The sequence below is a fragment of the Erythrolamprus reginae genome, chromosome 4 (assembly GCF_031021105.1).
Source record: "Erythrolamprus reginae isolate rEryReg1 chromosome 4, rEryReg1.hap1, whole genome shotgun sequence".
Classification (NCBI taxonomy): Eukaryota; Metazoa; Chordata; class Lepidosauria; order Squamata; family Dipsadidae; genus Erythrolamprus; species Erythrolamprus reginae.
Window position 1 is genome coordinate 82906068 of NC_091953.1, and position 22728 is coordinate 82928795.

The 22728-nt window shown below is 38.4% G+C and overlaps 1 protein-coding gene across 1 annotated transcript; it reads right to left on the reverse strand.

Annotated features, from left to right (window-relative positions):
- Positions 1-262: 262 nt before the first annotated feature.
- ZRSR2 (zinc finger CCCH-type, RNA binding motif and serine/arginine rich 2) lies at positions 263-19941 on the reverse strand. Its single transcript, XM_070750648.1, has 11 exons — positions 19807-19941; positions 16695-16774; positions 14675-14744; positions 12200-12308; positions 11099-11185; positions 8968-9006; positions 7912-8027; positions 5824-6037; positions 2696-2751; positions 1093-1202; positions 263-886 (listed from the first exon to the last, which is right to left on the reverse strand). Exons 1-11 carry the CDS (start codon positions 19860-19862, stop codon positions 441-443), a joined length of 1383 nt encoding a protein of 460 aa, XP_070606749.1. The 5' UTR covers positions 19863-19941; the 3' UTR covers positions 263-440.
- Positions 19942-22728: the final 2787 nt, after the last annotated feature.

Below are 22728 nucleotides of genomic sequence, written 5' to 3' on the forward strand. Positions count from 1 at the left end.
TGGATGCTGGCACTTCTAGTAAAGTACTGTTTTTCTTAGGGGTTTGGTTCCCCCCCCCCCCTCTATTTTTGTACTATGGAAATATAATCAAAATGTAACTTTGGGCAAATGTGAAAGTATAGTAAACTTACTTAATACACTTATTTATAAACAAAGTGTAAACCAAAGATTTTTGTTACTTCAGTTGGTCAACTTACAACACAATACGTATTTTAGATAAAGAATTTAAAAAAGAACATCCACTTTCTACCGCATGTTAATTAAACAAGTCCCAGGGAATGTGTTTCATTTTTTTCTGATAATTTATTGCAAAACTTTTAAGATATGGTATTTCATAACAGCTTTATTTTAGGGCACAACAATGTACAGCTAATCTAATAGAACTATAGGTAATATTTTTCAAAACACATCCAAGTCTTAAAAGTAATTCTCCAGCAAATTCAGCTATTCCTTCCTTTGCTGCTAGATGTCTTTCTGCTTCTATTTCTTGTAGGAGATGGACTTCTACTACGACTACATGTCAGGCTCCTATCGCGATTTCGTCTTTTCTTTTTACTGTGTGACCGTTGCCTTCCACGACTGTCCAATTTCTCAGAAACATGACTTTTCTTATGCTTATGATGAGATTTTTTTCTGTCAGATTCTCCGTTTCTTTTATTGTATGAATGATCGGGACTTTGACTGTTCCTTCTTCTTGATCTGCTATAATGTTCTTCATAGTACCCCAATCTATTTCTCCTTTCAGAGTTTTTACTTGCCTCTTTAGCCCAGTCATTGGAAATGTGAATATCTCTGTTTGCTTCCCAGAATTCATTATTTGGATTTTTGAATACATGAAGAAAGTTACAGTGCTTTCCTCTTGGGCACTTTTGCCTTTCAAACAAACCTGAAAAAGGATTGATATAGTTATCGAATTTGAAATCAAGATTATGTTTCCATCCAGTACTCTTTATGATTTATCTATGTCTGCAAAATATTTCATCATTTCCTACTTAGTTTAGAAATATTGATTTTTAGGGAGGTTCACTGCAAAAATGCAAAACGAATCCCCCATCGCAAAGACAGAAATTATCAAGGGTTTCAGTAGCTTACCACAAATAGCTGTTTTCCACCTTGTTACTGGACAAAACTCACACTGCAGCTGCCGCCCTGCATACCACCGACCATTGAATAAAGTGAGAGCTTCTTGACATTCTTGTTCTCTTTAAAAATCAAATTGAGAACATATTGCTAGACTGTCATGAAACTAGAAGCACTAAAACAAGAGATACTGCAAAGCAAATAGAACATCTTGATATGCTTCATCCTACACTAATTCACTGGCTTAACACTTGCAGTTATTATCATAACTTGTGATATTTGTTATGTAAGTCACCGTGTGACTGTCCAATTTTATAACAATTGTTGAGCAAACAGCGGTTATGAACATTACAGTTGTTAGGCGAACCAATTGTTCACTATGAGGCAATTTTTTCTGGAAACTAGAACTAAATGCTGCTTTTTGGCAAAAATGTGAACCACAGGATACAAATATATAAATGTAGGTAGGTTGCTGACTGCCCAAATTCCAGAAAGGGGGGGATGGGCTTGGATCTTTAAATCTGGACATGCTGTATTTTTCTGAGTATAAAATGCACCCTTTTCCTCCCTAAAAGAGGCTGAAAATTCAGGCGCTCTTTTCGAAGCTTTTTTCTCCCAGCCCTAACTAGGTGCTAACGATCTTCCCAGCTCTTATCTTGCAGGTTCTTTCACTGAATGTTTTTCAAGCTCTAAGTCTTTGCAGAGTTTTTTCATTACTCTAACTTGCTCCAAGTAAATTTCTTTCCAGCCCTAACCAGGTGCTAACAATGTTCCCAGCTGTTACCGCTTGCAAGCTCTCATTATTACTCTCTGCTAAGAATGTTTTCCAAGCTCTGTCTTTGCAGGCTTTTTTTCATTGCTCTAACTTGCTCCGAATAAGTTTCTTTCCAGCCCTAACCAGGTGCTAATGATGTTCCCAGCTCTTACAGCTTGAAAGCTCTTCCATTGTTACTCTCTGCTAAGAATGTTATCCAAGCCCTAGGTATTTGCAGGGTTTTTTCATTGCTCTGACTTGCTCCAAATGTTTCTTTTCGGCCTTAACCAGATGCTAACAATGTTCCCAGCTCTTACCCGCTTGCAAGCTCTTCCACTGTTACTCTCTCCAAATAAGGTTTTGTTAAAAGTCCTAACTAGGGGATAAAATAATGTGCTGAAACTGATCAGACTAAGGATGTTAGCCAGATGGTAAGCAGATTCTTTTCCCTATTTTCCTCCCCAAAAACTAAAGTGCATCTTATACTCCGAAAAATATGGTAAATATACCGGTATTTTTAAGGGTCTGGCTGCAAATGAAGGATTATCTGTGCAGATCAAAGCAAATGAGCACTGAATTACCTTAATCTAATATTTAACAGGATGGATCAGAGTATGATTACAATTCTTTGTGATAGGAAATCTTAAAAAGGAACGGTTCCTGGTTTGGTGAAGGAACTCCCATTCACATAATCCATTGCAGATATTTTAAAAAACAGGCCAGAGTTATAGGTAATTAATGCTCAAAAGGGGCAACTGACATGCTGAAATATACATTCTTTGATCACAACCCATTAATGCTTTACCTTAAGCTTTTTGTAAGATCTTTATTAAGTTAAATTGTTTATTGATAAATACTTACGACTGATACTGAACATACACATTTCCTCGAAGATGAGGTTCAAAGTTACAGCTCACCTATGTAAAAGATAAAACATCATTCAAACTACCTATATCTGGAAAGAAGTAATCATCGTAGCATTTTCCTTAATTTTGTAAATACAATTTCTTTGTGTTTATATTAAGCTTTAATGTTATGCATACTGTATTGGGAATTAGATTGTCGGGTCTTAGTACTGAACAAGGGATTACACAATAATACATGTTTACAAGGTACACTATTTATAGCAGCAAAGCATTAATTTCATCATCCTATTCAAAGAGCTGTAAGCTGGTTGTGTGTTTTTAGCTTAGCTTAGTAAGCAAACAGCTGTTTCATAGGTACATGGTAAACTTGTAAAATTCAAAACCATACCTATTTCACTGTTAAAATTAGATTTTCCTTGAGTTCAATAGGTATTTGAACTTGTTTTGGCATTAATTCAGTTAAACCTTCATGACTTAAGAGCAACCGAGTCATTAGCTCTTTTTGCTGGAATAGAGTCAGAATATAAATGGTCCTTATGTGTCCAAATTACACCAACCTGACAACGCAAGTTGGGATCAAAGAAGACATTAATATGCCAAGGCTACACAGAAGGGTAGAAAGGGAGAGAAAAAAAATGCTTCTTTATTGTCCACTTAACAAACTGACCAGAGGGATCATCATTTTTTTTCCAATTTTGTTTGGCTTAGGCCCTAAGCCAGGGGTCCCCAAACTTTTTACACAGGGGGCCAGTTCACTGTCCCTCAGACTGTTGGAGGGCCGGACTATTAAAAAAATGTGTGAACAAATCCCTATGCACACTGCACATACATTATTTAAAGTAAAAAACAAAATGGGAACAAATACAATATTTAATATTTATTCTTCCTTTCTCTCTCTCTCCCTTTCTCTCTGTCCTTCTGTCTTTCTAGTTCTCTCTCTTTCTCTCTGTCCTCTCTCTCTCTCTCTTTCTTTCTCTCTCTTCTCTCTTTCTCTCACTCACTCTTTATATCTCTCCCTCTTTCTCTCTCCCTCTCTCTCTCTCCCTTTCTCTCTCTCTCCCTTTCTATCTCTCCTCTTCCTTTCTCTCTCCCTCTCTATCTTTCCCTCTTTCTCTCCCCCCTCTTTCTTTCTCTCTCTCTTCTCTTTCTCTCACTCTTTCTCTCTACCTTTCTTTCTCTTTCTCTCTCTCCCTTTCTCTGTCCCTCTTTCTTTCTCTCTGTCCCTCTCTTTCTTTTTCTCTGTCCCTCTCTTTCTTTTTCTCTGTCCCTCTCTTTCTTTCTCTCTGTCCCTCTCTATCTTTCTCTCTGTCCCTCTCTCTTTCTCTCTGTCCCTCTCTTTCTTACTCTCTGTCTCTTTCTTTCTCTCTGTCCCTCTCTTTCTTTCTCTCTGTCCCTCTTTCTTTCTCTCTGTCCCTCTCTTTCTTACTCTCTGTCCCTCTCTTTCTTACTCTCTGTCCCTCTTTCTTTCTCTCTGTCCCTCTCTTTCTTTCTCTCTGTCCCTCTCTTTCTTTCTCTCTGTCCCTCTCTTTCTTTCTCTCTCTTATCTCTGTGTGGGGGGGGAGGCGGCTGCTTGAAAACCCCTGACCTCCATCGCCTCCCCCCCACGGCACAAGGCGAGCACACCTCGCCGCTGACACAGGCGGCGGGGACTGCCCTGTCCCCGTCCCCCTTGCGCAAAACTACGCAGCCCCAGATCGCTCGCTTCTCCAGCCAGCAAAGCCGACTGCCCGGCTTTGCTGGCTGATGCAGGAAAGGAAAGCCTCACATTTAAAAAGCACGCCACTTTCTGGGACTGCGGCGCCGTGGTGGCCTTCAAGCGCGGCCCTTCGCGGCGCCCCCCACCCGTTCCTGCAGGAAGAGATCGGGCACTTTACCGGGAGGTGGAGGCGGCGTGGGGCCGGACGCTGGGTGCCGGGGAGGGCGAAGGCATGGACGCGCCTCTCAGCTGCAGAGCGGAACGGGGATGGAGATCCGCGGCGGAGTCCGGCGCTGGGGCCATGCGGGACCGCTCATCCAGGCGCGCGTGGACCGGCAAGCCTGGATGAGCGGTCCCGCATGGCCCCAGGCTCCCAACGCCGGACTCCGCCGCGGATCTCCATCCCCGTTCCGCTCTGCAGCTGAGAGGCGCGTCCACTCCTTCGCCCTCCCCGGCACCCAGCGTCCGGCCCCACGCCGCCTCCACCTCCCGGTAAAGTGCCCGATCTCTTCCTGCAGGAACGGGTGGGGGGCGCCGCGAAGGGCCGCGCTTGAAGGCCACCACGGCGCCGCAGTCCCAGAAAGTGGCGTGCTTTTTAAATGTGAGGCTTTCCTTTCCTGCATCAGCCAGCAAAGCCGGGCAATCGGCTTTGCTGGCTGGAGAAGCGAGCGATCTGGGGCTGCATAGTTTTGCGCAGGGGGGACAGGGGGACAGGGCAGTCCCCGCCGCCTGTGTCAGCGGCGAGGTGTGCTCGCCTTGTGCCGTGGGGGGGAGGCGATGGAGGTCAGGGGTTTTCAAGCAGCCGCCTCCCCCCCCACACACAAACTTAGCCATGGTGCACTTAGCTGTGACTTTCAGTGGACAGTTTTTCACTCACCGCGGAGGAGGAGGGGAGGAGGAGGTGGAGAGGCAAGGGGGCGGGCAGGAAAGCGGCCCTGCAATTGGCCAATTTCTTTCTCGCCTTTAGGGAGAGGAACTGTTGCTGCTCTGCCATAGGGCAGCAACAGTTTCTCTCCCTAAAGGCGACAAAGGAAGGGGCCAATTGCAGGCCCGCTTTCCTCCCCACCCCCTTGCCTCTCCACCTTCTCCTCGCTGAGCAGCCGACCGCGGTGAGTTGACAGGAGATTCGGGAGCTTATTTTATCGACCAGTAAAATCTCGTGAGCTTGCCACGGGCCGGTTAAAAGACCTCGTTGGGCCGCATCCGGCCCGCGGGCCGTAGTTTGGGGACCGCTGCCCTAAGCGTTAGGGGCAGGGTTTTTTTCAGCAAGAAAAAGCACATAAAACTAATTTATAGCCAACATACAAACTTATTCTGCCTCCCCACTTCTTTCACACAAGACTGAGAGCCTACATTTTTCACAATTTCTGAGTTTATAAATGCACAACTAAGGCATGCAGAAAATGCCAAACTAAATCTTTTCATACCTTGAACTGTATAACCTTCCCCACATTTTTGAATTCAGGAAGTACGTCTTCATAAAAATCTACGAACTGCTGATAAATTTCCTCCTCGCTGTATTCTAAACTTGCATCTGTGTCATAGTCATCTCTCTTACACTGTTCCATCCCAAAAGTAACAAACATTCCCCTGATAAGAAGGGTTTGACTAGAGCTTGGATAATGGTGTTTCCGTGAACACCTACAATTGAAAAGAAAAAGGCACTGACCTTACTAAAAGTGATCATGTATGACACGTTTCATTAGAACATTAAGCCTAGTAAAATATAAATGTTAGCAAAATTTATCACTTACTTTTAAAGCCTTTCTTGGAGCAACTGTTCCTTATGTGTCCAAATTACTTTATTTTTTAAAGAAATTATGGGTTTTTAGTTTTTTAAATATTACATTTGTATTTTACATTGTTTTTTACTATTGCTGTGAGCCGCCCCGAGTTTGCGGACAGGGGCGGCATACAAATTTAATTAATAATAATAATAATAATAATAATAATAATCTGACATTTTAATTTTGTATTATTATATAATATACTTATGGAGTCCCACCAATTGATTTTAGTAACTCTCCAGTTATTAATCATCCTTAATTTGCTCCCTAATTCTTGTAGCATACACAGAAGCTTCAGATAAAATCTTCTTTCACTTGTGATAGGAAATTGAAAGACATTACTTCATAAACGATTTCTTTGATTTATCTGAAGCGCTACCTACATGCTCTCCATTTCCAAAGTGTCCTCAAGAATACAAACTTCTGAGGAAAGATTGGCTAGTTGAAAGATGTAAAAATAACATATATGGCTCATTTCAAATGCATTCTTTAAATGTTTTTTCTTTCAGGACACAGGTTTTATTTTTGTCTATAAAAAGTGTCCTGAACTACATTTAGATCCATGCACCTCACTATTAAAAATGCCAATAATGTATGGGTCAATTCATTTTACTTTATGCAATATCTTGACTCTTGCCTTCAGTTAGGAAAGACAGAATGAGCAGACCTGCACGAGTTCAAGAACAAATATTAATAGGGGTAATTTTGTCACAATATTTTTGAATAACACACACAAAAAAAAGAAAATATAGTTAATTGTATCTTGAAAATTGAATACATTTTCTCTCATTCTTATATGCACCATTCAAATATGGTGTCTCGCCCCCATTTCCCTGAGGTGTGACTTGAGGTTGAGATCACCTGCCCCAAATATGGCAGAGCTCTAAAAATATGTTGTCACAGATTTTGCATGATAATTTATTATGCTAAGCACTGAAGCCTTTTCACTAAAGTGCCCAAAAGAAAATAATATTAGGAGTGTCAGATGATACCATTAAAAGGAATTTATTGAAGAAAAATCTTTCCTGCAAAACAGAGTTAATTATTCATCATTTAACTGTTCTGAGGGCCTTTCCATTAACCCAAATACTAAAATTTGAATTTATTGTTACTGAATAACAGTATAAAATTCTTGAAACTAATCAACCATGACACTTTTCTTGTTCTTTTAAACTGCACAACAACAGTAACTTTATACCCCGTATTAATTTCATACACAAAATGGGTTCCTTTGCTCCTCCTTGAGCAGAACTACCCATTCCATGATGCGCATGACACCCAAAATCACAGTTTTCCATGTCTGTCCAGAAGTTGAAACCTAATCTGGCAATGAACATTGGAGGGGGAGAGGAGAAATAAATCACTTTTCCAGGTAAAGCTTGATCAACAATTATTTAAAAACTGCAATACCTGCCATTCTATGCATCACCAAATGTATAATATTAAATGTGTTATGGTAAGTTAAAACTTTTTTATAAATTAACAGCAAAGTAAGAACATAATATTTCTGGGGAAAGGGATGGAACACAAAATGTCGCAGGTTAATATGAATAAAAAGAAATTCATGTGTGTCTATTAAAATAAAACTTGTGAGTATTCATCTCAAGATGGAATGTTTTTCGGTAAATAAATTTCATCCTTCAGATATAAGCCAAAATGTTTAACGTATTAATTAATATATAAAAAAGATTACTTGTTATTTTAATTATTCAATTAGTATTGAATTACCTGTCTCCAAATCTGCATGCTCCAGTTTTAATATAGAAAGGACAATTAGCACGATCTTTCTCGGTGCCTATATTCTCTGGGGGCTCAGGATTATGCCAAGTAGTTCCATTTTCCAGCTGTTTTTTCCCCAAAAAACAATACCAGTATAATAAAAATGAAATAAAGTTTATAAATACATCCTGATGAGTACATTTACCTAATAAATCAGCTTTTCTATAGAAACATTATTAAATAAAGGGAAAATAAAATTTCATCACTAAATTAAATTTCATTACATTCCACTCAGTATTAAACAATCATATCTAATGTGACAAAATATTCAAAGAGACATAATTCCCTATTAAAAGACATCACATACTGATGAATTTATGACATCACAGATATTACTTTCTGAAGGCATATCTTTAGAACAAATAAACCTATCCAAAATGTGCCCCTATGAATTAAATAATATGTAATTAATTTTTCTTGTTCCTTCATCTATTTTGGTATACTGTACAGAACAGCACTAAAATATTTTTATGCTTTCACAAAACATTTCAACTAATATATGCATGATTTACACCAAAGTGCCCGGAATGCTACCTTCCCACCAAAATGATACCTATTTTCTACTCACATTTGCATGCTGCTTTTGAACAAATATTTATGCATAGTATTATTTATTTCAGATATTTCCATTAAATAGTTCATAGGCAGCAATATAAAAAAACTGTATAAATATGTATCATTGTTCCATTTTATAATATCTCTAAAGTAGACTGGGCGCCCCACATATGATTAAGTTACTAACTTTCACCACCAAAACATCTTGAAAAGAGATATAACTTTCCACAAAAGGAAGCAGTTGTAAACTTTCAAGGTCTAATGTTAAAATCAAGTTATCCCATTAAAAACAAACAAACCACTAATTCTTATCATCTCACAAAAACCAATTCTAGTATCACACATTTGATGGTATCCCTGCATTTGTAGTAGTCCTTTGCCGATCCAAATTATTAATTACAAACCATATTTCTTGTTAGCTAAAAAGCTGTGTCCCTGCTCTAAACATACCTGACTTTCAGCCTGATCCAACATCTTCTGCACGGCGTCCTACAAATGGTGCAAATACAGAACTAGTAAAAACTTTGAATCCTGACATCTGATTTGTTTAGTTAAGATCAAAATGCTCATCTTTTAAGTATTGCTTTACTTAGTTCCACTGAGAGAAGGCTTACATATTATTCTAATGTATAAATACGTATACGTACACACTCATCACATATAAAGCATTTAAATTATATTTTAAATAATTTCCTCCACATCTACTCGCATTCCCTTTGTCAATAATTAATACATAGCCTTAAACATTATAAAGGAAGTGTAGAAGATATTCTGATTTTTTTAGTTAAGTGTATTTTTAAAAAGCCACAACACTAAGCACTAAGGGTAATTAAGAATTCAGCAAAAACTTTTGATTTCTTATTATATATTAGAACTTCAGTTGCAACCAGTGACACTCAAAATCATTCAATTATATATGATTATATCAGTGATTATATTCAATACTTGTTCACATTATCAGTTTTATTTATTCTAGCTCAGCTTTTATAGATCAATAGTAGGTCTAACCTTTCAGGCTTTGTGGGCATATTTGAATTATGTTTTACATATTCAGGCAAAATGGCCACTTGGAAATGTTGCTCATTCACAAAAGAGCTTCCATGAGAGACATAAGCTCCCCACCACATCTTCCAGCACTGTTTATGTTTTGTGACCACACTCTGAAACAGCGCTAGCTTTTATTTTCTAAGAAAGCTTATAGGACTCTTTTGAGATGCAGGACACTTTTTGGAATTAAAATGATATTGAAGGCAGATATGTCTTTATAGCACCCAGTTTTTATGAAGAATTCTGTATTTCAATTATTTCTATGACCCAAGCTCCTCTTTCTAAACTTTTTCAATATCAGTATAAAATGACAAATTTCAATTTTTTGCCAAAGAAATGAGCAATAGACATATTCACTTTTTACTTTCAAAGATTCTATAAAATATAACCTATAAAATATAACCTTTGTAATATGTTTCTTCCACCATTTAACAAGCTATAGAAAAAGATACGTCTTGATGAATAAACCAGGTAAAGATGAGCTGCAACATCTTTAAGTGGGAAAAAAAAGTTAAGGAATCGCAGCAATATAATTCCATGTTAAGAACTTTAAACAATATTAATCTTTATTTGCTACAACTTTAAATAAAGTTTATGTAATTGACATATAATTTTCCTGCATCTACATCCTCTTAGCAAGAAGCCTACTTGTTTTTTGTACCAAAAGCCATGGAGTTTCTTCATTTGCCAATATAGGAATAGAGCTGGTGGTGATAGCTTGATCACAACCATTGACCAAAAGGAATACTGAAAATTTGTGATTTTTTTCCGCCTTAGAAAACATAATTGCCAGCTGTAGCAAGATGAAGCAAATGTACAAAAAGGATATTATATATATTTGAGAGGTTTGAAGGATAAAGTTGGCCGTTATTCTATATTCTTTCCAATTTAATAATTACAGTGCAAGCCAGTCCATGTACACTTAGAAGTATTAGTTTAATAGTTTACACAATGACCTAATTTAGAATTAGTAAGCCAGAATCATAAGTGTACTGTTTTGAACTCAACAGCATTCAAGAAGTTCTGCCAAACCCTCATTCTGTAGAGCTGCAGTTTGGCTGAAACAAAGCTTAGGTTATTGTTGGCCAAAACTACCCAAAATAAAACCATAGGGAATTGGAGGGATTTTATGGAATGATCAGTATACACAATCCCCTCTCCTCATTCGGCAGCATATCCCACTATCGGCCCAACCCACCACCATTATCTGTGTCCAGCACCTACTTACCATCAGCTATTATTGCTGTGCCTACACAACATATTCCACTGGTCCAACTGTCTCCCAATCATCCTTTCCTGCTTTCCCTGTCTTCTCTGGATGCTATCACTAGTGTCTTATATTCTCCCTTTGAAACTACCCAGGAATCAGACTGTTTCTTGGGCAAAAATTAATTAGACCTATTCCAAATGAGATTTCTTTGAACAAACTGATTAGCACTCTCCAATATGGTATCTCACTGAAGTAACTTAGGACACTTATAACAGTACAATGAGAGGATATGCATTGGATTTATCCTCCTAGAACAGGAATCACCTCTCTTTCTTTCTTCATTTGTTGTTTTCTGTCTTCCTCCTCTTGTTCTTTCTGTTGTTGTTTTTTCCATTCTTCTTTTATTTTTTGCTAAAAAACCAAAACCATTTATTATTTAGATAATTCATTTCAAATTAATGTGTACAACTATTGTTGCATCCTATTAAATAAACTATTGTTTCCTTGAAATTAGTTAGGTGTCTGGTTTTTAACCAATGAACCAATTCAAATGTATTTGATTTTTCAATGTGGGTAAATTTTGCGAGTTACTTTTCTCAGAGAGCTAGAGAAAAACAATACAATAGCAAATCTGATGACTGCAACAATGAAAACACGACAGCTCACCCAATATCTTACAAACAGCAGAAAGGAAAACAAAATGAAAGAAAATTGGAATCCTGTTTCAGGGGATTACTTTTGAGCTATTAAAATAGCTGACATGCTTAGATTCCAGGTCCCATCTGTAGTTTTTGGATTTTTTGCTTCACAAAAGCTGCTTAAATTAATTATCAGCTTATTTCATAGGCAAGAATGAGCCACAAAGCCAGCACAGAAGAAATCCAATAGGTAATATCATAACAAGAAAAAAGAAAAGAGAAGCCTTAAACAAAACATTTGGCATCTTCAATGATAGAAGCAGCCATATACAAACAAAAAAATCAAGTATTGTAACATTTTGTTTTCCTTCCACTCTTTATAACAGAGTTTTTCATTTGGAAGGCTGGGTTGGTCTCCATTTGTTCTTTATTTTCCTACCTATCAGACATGCTATAATGTTGTTTTGATTACATGGAAATTCTCATGATTTTACTACATCCACCAATTATGTTTACTTTATTTATAAATGATAAAAATAAGCACTATTGAAGAGAAAGCAATGCAACAACATAACAAAACAATACATTTAAATCACAAATAACATAACTGCTCCTTCTGTTATTCATTTAGCATCTCTTCCAAATATAATGCTGCATTATCAATATTGGTTCATGACATTTGAGTGTTGCTCTCTCTTTTTTGAAATAGGTATTAATGAGGTTTGAAGATTCAAAAGTTAATCCTAGTACTGTAGTTTATTTCATTGTTTCAAAAGGTACACTATACCTCTTCTTCCTCCTGACGTTTTCTGGCTGCCTCTTCTCTTTCCTTCCTGATCTTAAAAGCTTCTTGAGCCTTTTCTTCTCTTAGCAACCATTCTTCATGAAGCCTTTGCCTTCCAATATAATCAGGTTAACAGTGAATCAAACAGTGTCTCATTTTAAACAATTCTATTTGCTATTTCTCCTTAATATTAACTGATGAATATTAACATGTCAACAATGAGACTGCAATCCTGTTAGGGAGTAACTTCTACTAAACTCACGAGACATATTTCCAAGCAGATATGATTAAGACCAGGCAGGTGTACTGTCTATAAACTTTATGTATACCTTTTATATATAAGGTTTATCAGAAGACAAGTTCAGCAGCTTATATAGTAATTATTAGACAGTGATCAATTAAAGATAGAGAAAATAATAGAATGTACTACATGTATTAAATTGTTTACACACTTTGCTATTTACACTGCATTCAGAAAGTATTCAGGCCCCCTTCACTTTTGTCAATTTTGTAATTCTGTAGCCTGATTCTACATTTGTTGAAATTCATTTTTTCTCATTAACTTACACTCAGTACCCCATAATGACAAAATGAAAACAGAATTTTAGAAATGCCTAAAAATGTATTAAAAAGAAAAAAAATCAAATATCACAGTCTACAGAGAGGGGTGGCATACAAATCTAATTAATAAATAAATAAATAAATAAATAAATAAATAAATAAATAAATAAATAAATAAATAAATAAATAAAGACAATAATAATAATAACAACAACATCATTGGCATAAGTATTCAGATCAGGGGTGGATTCCATTTACCTTTGCTACCAGTTCACATTATGACATTTCTCATGGGTGTGTCACCTCGTGCAAATTCACTTCTGTGCATGTTCAGACGGTGGATTTAGCTCGAAAAACAGCTGAGGAGTTGATCAGCTGTGCTTCGGGCGAAGAAATAAAGGTAAGTATTAACTCGGGGGTAGGTAGGAGGGCTTTTTTCAAAGCATAGAACGAGGAAAATTCAGCACAGAAAAATCAACCGAAAATTAAAAAAAAAAAAAAAGATGGCAGGGAGCATGAACCAGCACAGACATAACCAGATCTGTGACACCAAAATTGCATCATCAGCAGTTCGCTAACAGTTCATGTGAACTGGTCGGAACCACTCCTTTGCAACAACACTTGAAATTTGGCTCTGGTGCCTGCCATTTCTCTTGATGATTGCTGACATGTTTCTACATCTTGAATGGAGTCGACCTGTAGTAAATTAAATTGATTGGACATGGTTTGGAAAGGCACACACTTTTCTATAGAAAGCCCCACAGCTGAAAATGCATACTGTAGCAGAGCAAAAGCCATTGGTCAAATAAATTGTGTGCAGAGTTCAGAGATAGGATTATTGCAAGGCACAGATCTGGGAAAGGCTACAATAAAATTTCTGCTACACTGAAGGTTCCTAAGAACACACTGGCCTGTAACATTCTCAAATGGAAGAAGTCTGGCACAACCAGGACTATTCCAAGAGTGGTTGCCTGGTCAAACTGAGCAATTGGGGAAGAAGGCCTTAGTAAGAGAGGTGACCAAGAACCTGATGGTCACTCTGACAGAGCTCGAGAGATCCTGTTTGGAGAAGGGGCAGAGTTCTAGAAGGACAACTATCACTGAAGCCCTCCACAGATCTAGATTTTATGGCAGAATGGCCTCTCCTCAGTGCAAAACACATGAAAGCTCACTTGGAATTTGCAAAAAAGCACCCGAAGGACTCTCAGACTGTAAGGAACAAGATTTTCTGGTCTGATGAAACCAAGATTCAACTATTTGGCCTCAATTCTAAATGTTATGTCTAGAAGAAACCAGGCACTGCTCATCACCTGCCCAATGTCACTCCAATAGTGAAGCATGGTGATGGTAGTATCATGCTATGGGGGTGTTTTTCAGCAGCAGGGATTAGGAGACTGGTTGGGGTTGAGGGAAAGCTGAATGGAGCAAAGTACAGAGATATCCTGAATAAAAATCTGTTCCGCAGCGCTCAGGATGTCAGACTGTGCCAAAGATTCAATTTCCAACATGACAATAATCCTAGGCACACAGCCAGGACAACACAGGAGTGACTTAGGGATAACTCTGTGAATGTCCTAGAGTGGTCCAGCGAGAGTCCTGACTTGAACCCTATTGAACATCTTTGAAGGGACCTAAAAATGGCTGTCCACCAATGGTCGCCATCTAATCTTGAGAAGATTTGCAAGGAAGAATTCTGTTTTCATTTTGTCACTGTATAGATTAATGCGAAAAAATGAATTTCAACAACTATAGAATCAGGCTTCAGCATAACAAAAAGGTGAAACTGGTCTGAATATTTTCTGAATGCACTGTGTACACTTGTCTTTCAAGTTATGTACCTAAACAGAAGGTTAATGGATTTAAGTAAGCATGCAGAAATTTTTTGCTGCCTGTTTATATGTTACATTTTTTATTCACCTTTCATCTTCAAGTTCTTGTTCTTCATTCAGTTCTTTTTCATAAATTGATTCATCTTTATTTGCATTTTCTATTAAAAAAAGAGAATTAGATACACAATTCTGATAGCTCATCTTTAGCTAAAAGGCAGCTTATGCATTCCACATTATTTAAATAAGTATTAATGCATTTCCGTTATAGGAAGTTGATTCTGTTTCTTGTTGCTATAATATTTCTGACAATATAACTTATTTCCAGGAAGGGTAGTAGATTCTACTATATCTACAAAAGGCTGGAAATTTTCTGCAGATATTTTAAATGAATTTATAGCTAATAGTGCTCTATTGGATATTAGAATGCAAAAGCTAGATGACTACTTGGGAAAGCTAACTACTTTACAGTCACATTCATTTTAAGAGTGCTATATTGTCAAGTTCTTTCTGTAATAGTCCCTTGACACAAAAATATACACAGCTCCTATCCTTTCACTTCAGAAGGCCCTGAAAAATAGCAATAACGCTTAGACTTCACAGCCCAACCAAGTGGTTTACAGTGTCAGCATATTGACCCCAACAATCTGGGTCCTAATTTTACTGACCTCAGAAGGATGGAAGGTTGAGTCAACCTTGAGCTGGTGAGACACAAACTGCCAAACTACAGTCAGCTGGCAGTCAGCAAAAGTAGCCTGCAGTTCTGCATTCTAAACACTGTGCCACCGCAGCTCTTAATAGCCTGTTCAATGGGTCTTTAACCATCACAAATACCTATAAGGAACCATTTAGTAAGTGTGTTTTAATTTGGATTAGAGACTCTGGGATCCTTTTGTCATATGCTGTCCAGAGTCTATAGTATAGAAATAGTTAAATAAAATACAAATAAATAATCCCTTAATTAGGGGATTGGTCTGAATGGCCTGAATGACCTAATTCAATTAATTGTATGTTTCTGTAACTATTGATGCAACTAGACTCCCAAACCTCACTGGAGGGCCAAGCACTACAGTAACCTAAATAATATAGTAACCTCATCAAAATGAAAGCAATTAAGATTTAATTTTATACCAAAGAAACAGAATTTAATAATGTTAGCAAAGGAAATGTTGTTCTTTTAGGATAAAGCATTCCTTTTCTCCAAGAAATATTTGAGGTTTCTTCAAGCCTGCTTATATTTCAATGTTGTCCATGGACTATTTTGTACAGATTGTACATAAGAACTCCAGCAGTAGCTTACTACTACTGCCTATATAGCCAATCATTAGTAATGTCAAAGATATTACACACACACACACACACACACACACAATAAATATCTACACACTCCTGTTAAAATGCTTATTTTTGAAGTATAAGACACACCTGGATTTTAGAGGAGGAAAACAAGGAAAAAATATTCTGAACCAAATGGTTTAGTAATATATTATTTAATAAAATACCAGTATAACAGAAAACATTTTACAAACATGTATTCTTTTTACAACCAAAGGGTTTGAAGACCCTTGCACCCTTAAGCCCTAACCCAGGGGTCTTTAAACTTGACAGCTTTAAGACTACTGGACTTCAACTCCCAGAATTCCTCCTCCAGTTATGCTAGATGGGGTAATTAGAAGGCAAAAACACTCCCATCCCCCCCCCCCCCCAAAATGGGACATTTTTGCCTTCCCCCGGTCCCCAGTAGATCTCTGCAGGTTACACAGACCCTTTGCCCACCCTATTTTTTCAAAAAAACCAGGGAAAACGTCCCATTTTTTGTAAAACAAAAGCATTTTTGCCATCTCCCAGCACTCAGGAACTCTCTGCAGGCTTCCCAGACCCTCTGTCCACCCCTTTTTTGTGAAAACCGGGCCCATTTTTCCCCAAAATGGGACGTGGGACGGGACAGCAAAAATAATGGCTTTATTCGGTGTATAAGACACACTGACATTTCTATTCTCTTTGGGGTGGGGGGAATGGTGTGTGTTTTACTCCAAAAAAATATGGTATATGTATCTGCACTATTTTGAATATAATTTGTTTTTTCATTATCAAAATATATTTTCTTTTACCTGAATCTCTCAGTCTTGCTAGAGATTGTCTCCTTTTCTTCCGCTTCTCTTTCTTCAAAAGTGCTCTATACCTTTTGTGGCTGAAGATTAAATAGTTTTTCTTTTATTTTGATAACTGATAAAATAATAAGATTCTCATATCCTAAATATATAGTATTTTAAATAGATTATGCGACAATTCTATTTCTCTTACTAGGAATTAATCATGGAACTCAGTGGAATTTCTGTGGCATCTGATTAATGTTTCAGAAATAAAACTTGATGACTTTTGTAGAATTTACTTCTGGTAAATGTATTCTATTCTTAATTACTGAAGTTATCAAATATTAAAATACCAAAGAAAAAGGAAATAATGTAGGCATAGATTTCAGCCTAGAATATGTTTTGTTTTGGGTTCTTTTATTTATTTATTATTTATTACTTAGATTTGTATGCCGCCCCTCTCCGAAGACTCGTTTACTAGTTTACAAAGCTGGGGACCAGATAAACCACTAATTTGTCCAGATTCCCCTGGGAACAGAAGAATATAATCTGGACATATTGGAGGGGGGGGGGGTTACCTAGCTGCCTGCACCAAATTCTGAATTTGGATATACGTTTGGAGCAAATATGTGGATTTTCTTTCTTTTTTGACTTAATAGTTTTTATTAGTTTATAATAAAGCATACAGAGAAAATATGAAAGTAAATATAGGGGTAATATGAAAGGAAAAAGAGAAAATTAAAGTGATGTGGGGAAAGGGGAAAAAGAATAAAAGGCATTGACTTCTGACTCCCTTTGGTGCAGTAGAATAAGGTATTAACATTCAGTAGAACAAGGCATTAACATCGACCCTCAACTTTTTACTTTTACATAATTGTATTAAGTAGCCATTTCTATAACAACAAATCTATCGGTAAAATTAAAAATCAAAGTTTCATTTTTTCCCACCTCAAGCACAAAGTCCAGAAGCAGTTTAAAAGTAGAAATAAAAGTATTTGGGGTTTTTTTCATTGATTAACACAGTCCATTTAGCCATCTCTGCTATCTGAAGCCATTTATCTATTGTGGGAATCCAAGTGACCAGTGTATTTTTTTCTTCTATGCTGTTGTTTCAAGCCAGACCTGTAGGCTCATTTGGAATATATATTAGAAAGAAGGGAGAGGCTTAAAACTACAGGCAATCATTGACTTAAATTACAACAGCACTGAAAAAAATGACTTATGAGCCTTTTTCTCACTTATAACCATTGTAACATTCTCATAGTTATCAAAATTCACTTGGCTACTGAGTCAATATTTATGACAGTTACACTGTCCTGGGGTCACTGTCCTTCTGTGACCTTCTAACAAGCAAAATCAATGGGTAAGTCAGAGTTACTTAACAACCATGTTACTAACTTAAAAACTGCAGTGATTCGCTTAACAAATGAGGCAAGAAAGGTTGTAAATTGGGACAAAACCCACTGAACAAATGTCTCACTTAGCAACAGTTGTGGTCATAAGTCAAGGACCATCTGTAAGAGCAATACAAAATTGACATTCATGATGTCAATTTAGATAAGACTGATCATAGGATGAAACAGAAACATAAGAAATTTACCCTGCTACAAGGATGCTCTTTCAGATCAAACCCTTCCCACTCATTCCCACTGTAAACTTCATTCCAAAAAAGGATCCTAAGGAAACAATTGAATTTCCAATTTTCCAGCAAAAGCCACAATACAAATGCCCAATTAAAAACAATACGGAAGAAACATGCTATAGCTCTATATTGATCAGGCCAAAAATGTTTAACTAACTCTAGAAGTGACATCTGAAGAGAAAGTGCTATACTGCGGGCCACTGAAGCTGACTGTAGATCTGTAGGTCAGCAGTTCAAATCTCATCACTGGCTCAAGGTTGACTCAGCCTTCCATCCTTCAGAGGTGGGTAAAAGGAGAACCCAGATTGTGGGGACAATATGCTGGCTCTGTTAAAAAGTGCTATTGCTTATACGTTGTAAGCCGCCCTGAGTCTAAGGAGAAGGGCGGCATAAAAATTGAATGAATGAATGGATGAATAAATAAATAAATAAATGGAGAGAGGTGATATTTAGATTCACACATATACCTTCAACAAGTAAACATTAGGGCTTAGAATTATGGTCTAACCAGCTCACACAACCTGCTAAATTAATGGTTGTTTTTCCAGAATAGACTCAACCCTGAAGAGTGTCATCCAGACACAATGATGAAAAATGATTATGTGCATATGGCAATGTCACAGTGCAATCTTGGTCGTTCAATAACTTGGTTCCAAACATTTAACACAATTATTAAAGTTCAAATGATTTTATTGTTCAATAAATTATCACCCCCCCTCCCATCAACTAACAATAAATTACTAAGCTCTAGCCAAAGTATTCTTGTAGAAAGGGGTCTTTCAAAGAAATACCTCCTCTCCAACTTAATTAAGCACTTAAACTAAACTTTTTTATTCTCATAACTTTGAATTTTGGGAAAAGGGGGGGGGTGTTGTGGCAATTGTTAAGGTTCTTATATGGTAATCAGTTTGGGAATTGAGATGCAGTGTTTTACAAAACATACTCATATTGTATTTTAAAATCTGCTACTCCTCTATTTTTCGGTAGAGGGACATATTAGTACTGAATAATGTAAACACAGAAGGCTTACTATTAGTGTTTAGTCTATTATTCTCCATCCCTAACTGATATCATAATCTGTTTATATCGCACATACGCCCCTCCTTTTCTTTATTAATTACATCAGCCTGTTTGCAGCTTTTCTCATTCAGGCTGACATTCAAAGTTCACCTTATATCTAAACATGTATATTCTCTGCAAGCCAGTTGCTGCATCTCTCACGAGACCTTTGTCATTACCGTTTGCTAGCTGTCTCCTCCAAAACAAAGTACTGTATTCTTATACTCCGTTAACCGCCACGGATTCAGGATTACAGTGCCTTCGTTCCTCGATGACAGAGGAAAGGTTACTCCGACCATCCAAGCGCAACAAGTGACAGCAGGGCGCTCAGGATAAGAAACGGTATTACCACGGCATCGCCTCCAAAGCGAGACAAGACAATTTTCAAATTTAGCAACTTAACCAAAACACACAACGAACCCATTTTACCTCAATTTCACCATCCCCTCAACTGGCGCAGGCGGCGGGGACACGGAGGCCGCCATGTTACAGGCTCCTGGATCATCACGTGACGAGAGACAGTCGGACGTGACGCAAGTTCTCTTCCTGAAAGATCTTCCTTGTAATTCTGGCAAGAATCCTGAACAAAGCGAGGTGAGCGGAGGGCTCGAGGAAGGGACTGGGCCATAGAGATAAAAATTGTAGACTAGACTAAATGCATCGATATCCTTAAGAGACGCTTTCGGTCTTATTTCAAACCATAAGTAAAACGTTTTCACATTTCAGAGCTCAATTTAACAATGCAGGTAGTCCTCGACTTTAAAATAGTTCATTTAGTAACCGTTCAAAATTACAAACAACACTGAAAAAAGTGACTGGCTTCCAGAAAAAGAAGGATTCATAAGACAGAAGGAATAAAGAAGCGCATTAAAGAAAAGAAAAACCCCTCTGATAGCATTACATACATTGTTAAGGGACATTTCCTATCTTGTAATTGAAATGTAATAGCAGATCAGAAAAATCCTAACATCTGAAGTAGTTTATTTCTAAATTTCATCCAAGGCAGGCCACCTCCATTGCAGATTCGAGAGCGCAAAGTTCGTCAAGGTCATTCTTTTGTGGGGTGCCTCAGGGGTCGGTCCTCTCCCCCCTATTATTTAGTATCTACATGAAACCGCTGGGTGAGATCATCCAAGGGCATGGGGTGAGGTATCATCAATATGTAGATGATACCCAGCGGTACATCTCCACCCCATGTCCAGTCAACGAAGCAGTGGAAGTGATGTGCCGGTGCCTTATGTATGGTATGTTTGCATGTATGTCTGCTTAATTATGCGGTTTTTAAATGTTTTTAAATTATTAGATTTGTTATGAATTGTTCTATTGCTGTTGTGAGCCGCCCCGAGTCTACGGAGAGGGGCGGCATACAAATCTAATAAATAAATAAATATACAGGACACTGCATTCATCACAGTATTGGTTCCTACACAGTATTGGCCACACTGCACACTAGTTTATAAAGTGACCAGATTTTAACATTGGTAAAGAGGGACACCATTTTTTTTTGGGGGGGGGGGGGGGCTTGATTAAAAATTTGGCCTATGGAGCAAAAAAAATCTTTTTCTCTCTTTCTCTTGCTCTCTTTCTCTCTCTTCCCCCCTTTCTATTTTTCTCTTTCTCTCCCTACCTCCTTCCTTTCTTTCTTCCACTTTCTTTCTCTCCCTTCCATCCTCTTCTCTCTCTCTTTCTTCCTCCCTCCCTGTCTCTCTCTCTCTCTCTTCCTCCCTCCTCCGTTGTTTCAGTGATGCTGGGATCAAAGGGGTGATCGAGAGTTTGTTTTAAGGTGGTGCCGTGGCTGAGTTGGGGGGAAGGTGGAGGAAAAAGAGGAGGGGGGCGAAGGAGCTCAGCAGCCCCCTTCTCTTTCTTTCTCCCTCCCTCCCTCCCTTCCTCCCTCCCTTCCTCTCTTTTTTCTCCCCCTCTCTCTCCTTTCCTTCCCCCCCCTCTCTCTTCCTCCCTGCCTCCTCGGTTGTTTCAGTGATGCTAGGATCAGCAAAAGAGCGATCCAGAGCCTGTTTTAAAGTGGTGTCATGATCGAGGGGAGGGGAGGCGGGAAAAAAAGAGAGGTGTAGGAGGAGAAGGGGCTCAGCAGCTGAGCCTCCCAAGTCTTTCTTAATCAAGGAGCTGGCCAGAAGGACACTGGAGGCGGAGGAAGAAGGGAACCTCCCAAGCTGCCAAGGCTTGTCAAACGCCCGGCCGCTTCTGCTTTCTACCAGGTGCCGGCTCTGTCTGCCTCCTCAGGGATCCGCCTGGGTCGTATCCAGGAGGATGCCTAGACCGGTGGGGGCGGCTTGACGGGAGGCTACCCACTCTGGAGATGCCCATGAAGACCAACTGCCGCGCCGGCTAACTGCATGGCAGTTGATCTTCAAAAAAAAGCAGGACACTTTTTAAAGGCTGTGGGACGTGGGACAAATGATCAGAAATCGGGACTGTCCCACTGAAAGCGGGAGGTCTGGCCACTTGGCGCACCTTCGGGTTTCCAGCATACGCGCATGTGTGTCCCAGCAAGACTTTGCTTCTGTTCATGCGCGGAAGCAACAAAATTGCCAAAATCTCTTGTGCGCATCCTCTCATGAGATTTTGCTTCCTGTGCATGTCCATGCACGCATACTTGACACCCGAAGCTGTGCGCACCGTGCACTGGGAGCAGCAACCCCGCCTGATTCATCATAATATGAACCAGTTGTCAAGCACCTGAATATAAATGTAGCAAGAATGAAACATTGGCATTTACCTGTCTCATTGTTTTAACTTGTCATTAGAGGAATGGGGGGGAGGTGTTGGTTACAAGAGGTTTAACTAGAGAAAATAAAACTTTAGCTCCACTAAAGTTTGTGAGAAACATTTTAGAAGGATTTAGCAGGTGTGCTAAACAATTGAAACTTGTTTACTTGGTCTACATGGAAACCTGGGGGTTGAGTTGGGGAAATTGATTTATACTGTGCACTGGGACTTGAGAAACTCAGAGCTAGTTTTACTTCAGCCTACCCATGTTATGTATTCAATAAACCAGTAAGTTTTTCAGAAAAGAAAATGATCCTGGAGTTTTACTTGGATTCTCTAGCTGGATGTGGAAAATAAATAATATGATATAGGGATGCTGCAACAGGGTGCTGCAAGTGTGAAAAATAGTCATAAGTCACTTTTTTTAGTGCTGTTGATATTTTGAGTGGTCACTATATGAACTGTTCTAAGTTGCGGACTACCTGTACAGCATATGCATTTATCTCTAATCTCTGAAAGCAATTGAATGATTCATGCAAGGAGCTGCATAGGATCTCCACAGCAATGCGGACCTAAGTATGGCTGCTCTCATGTTAGGATATAGGCCCAACTTTCATATGCCTGGGC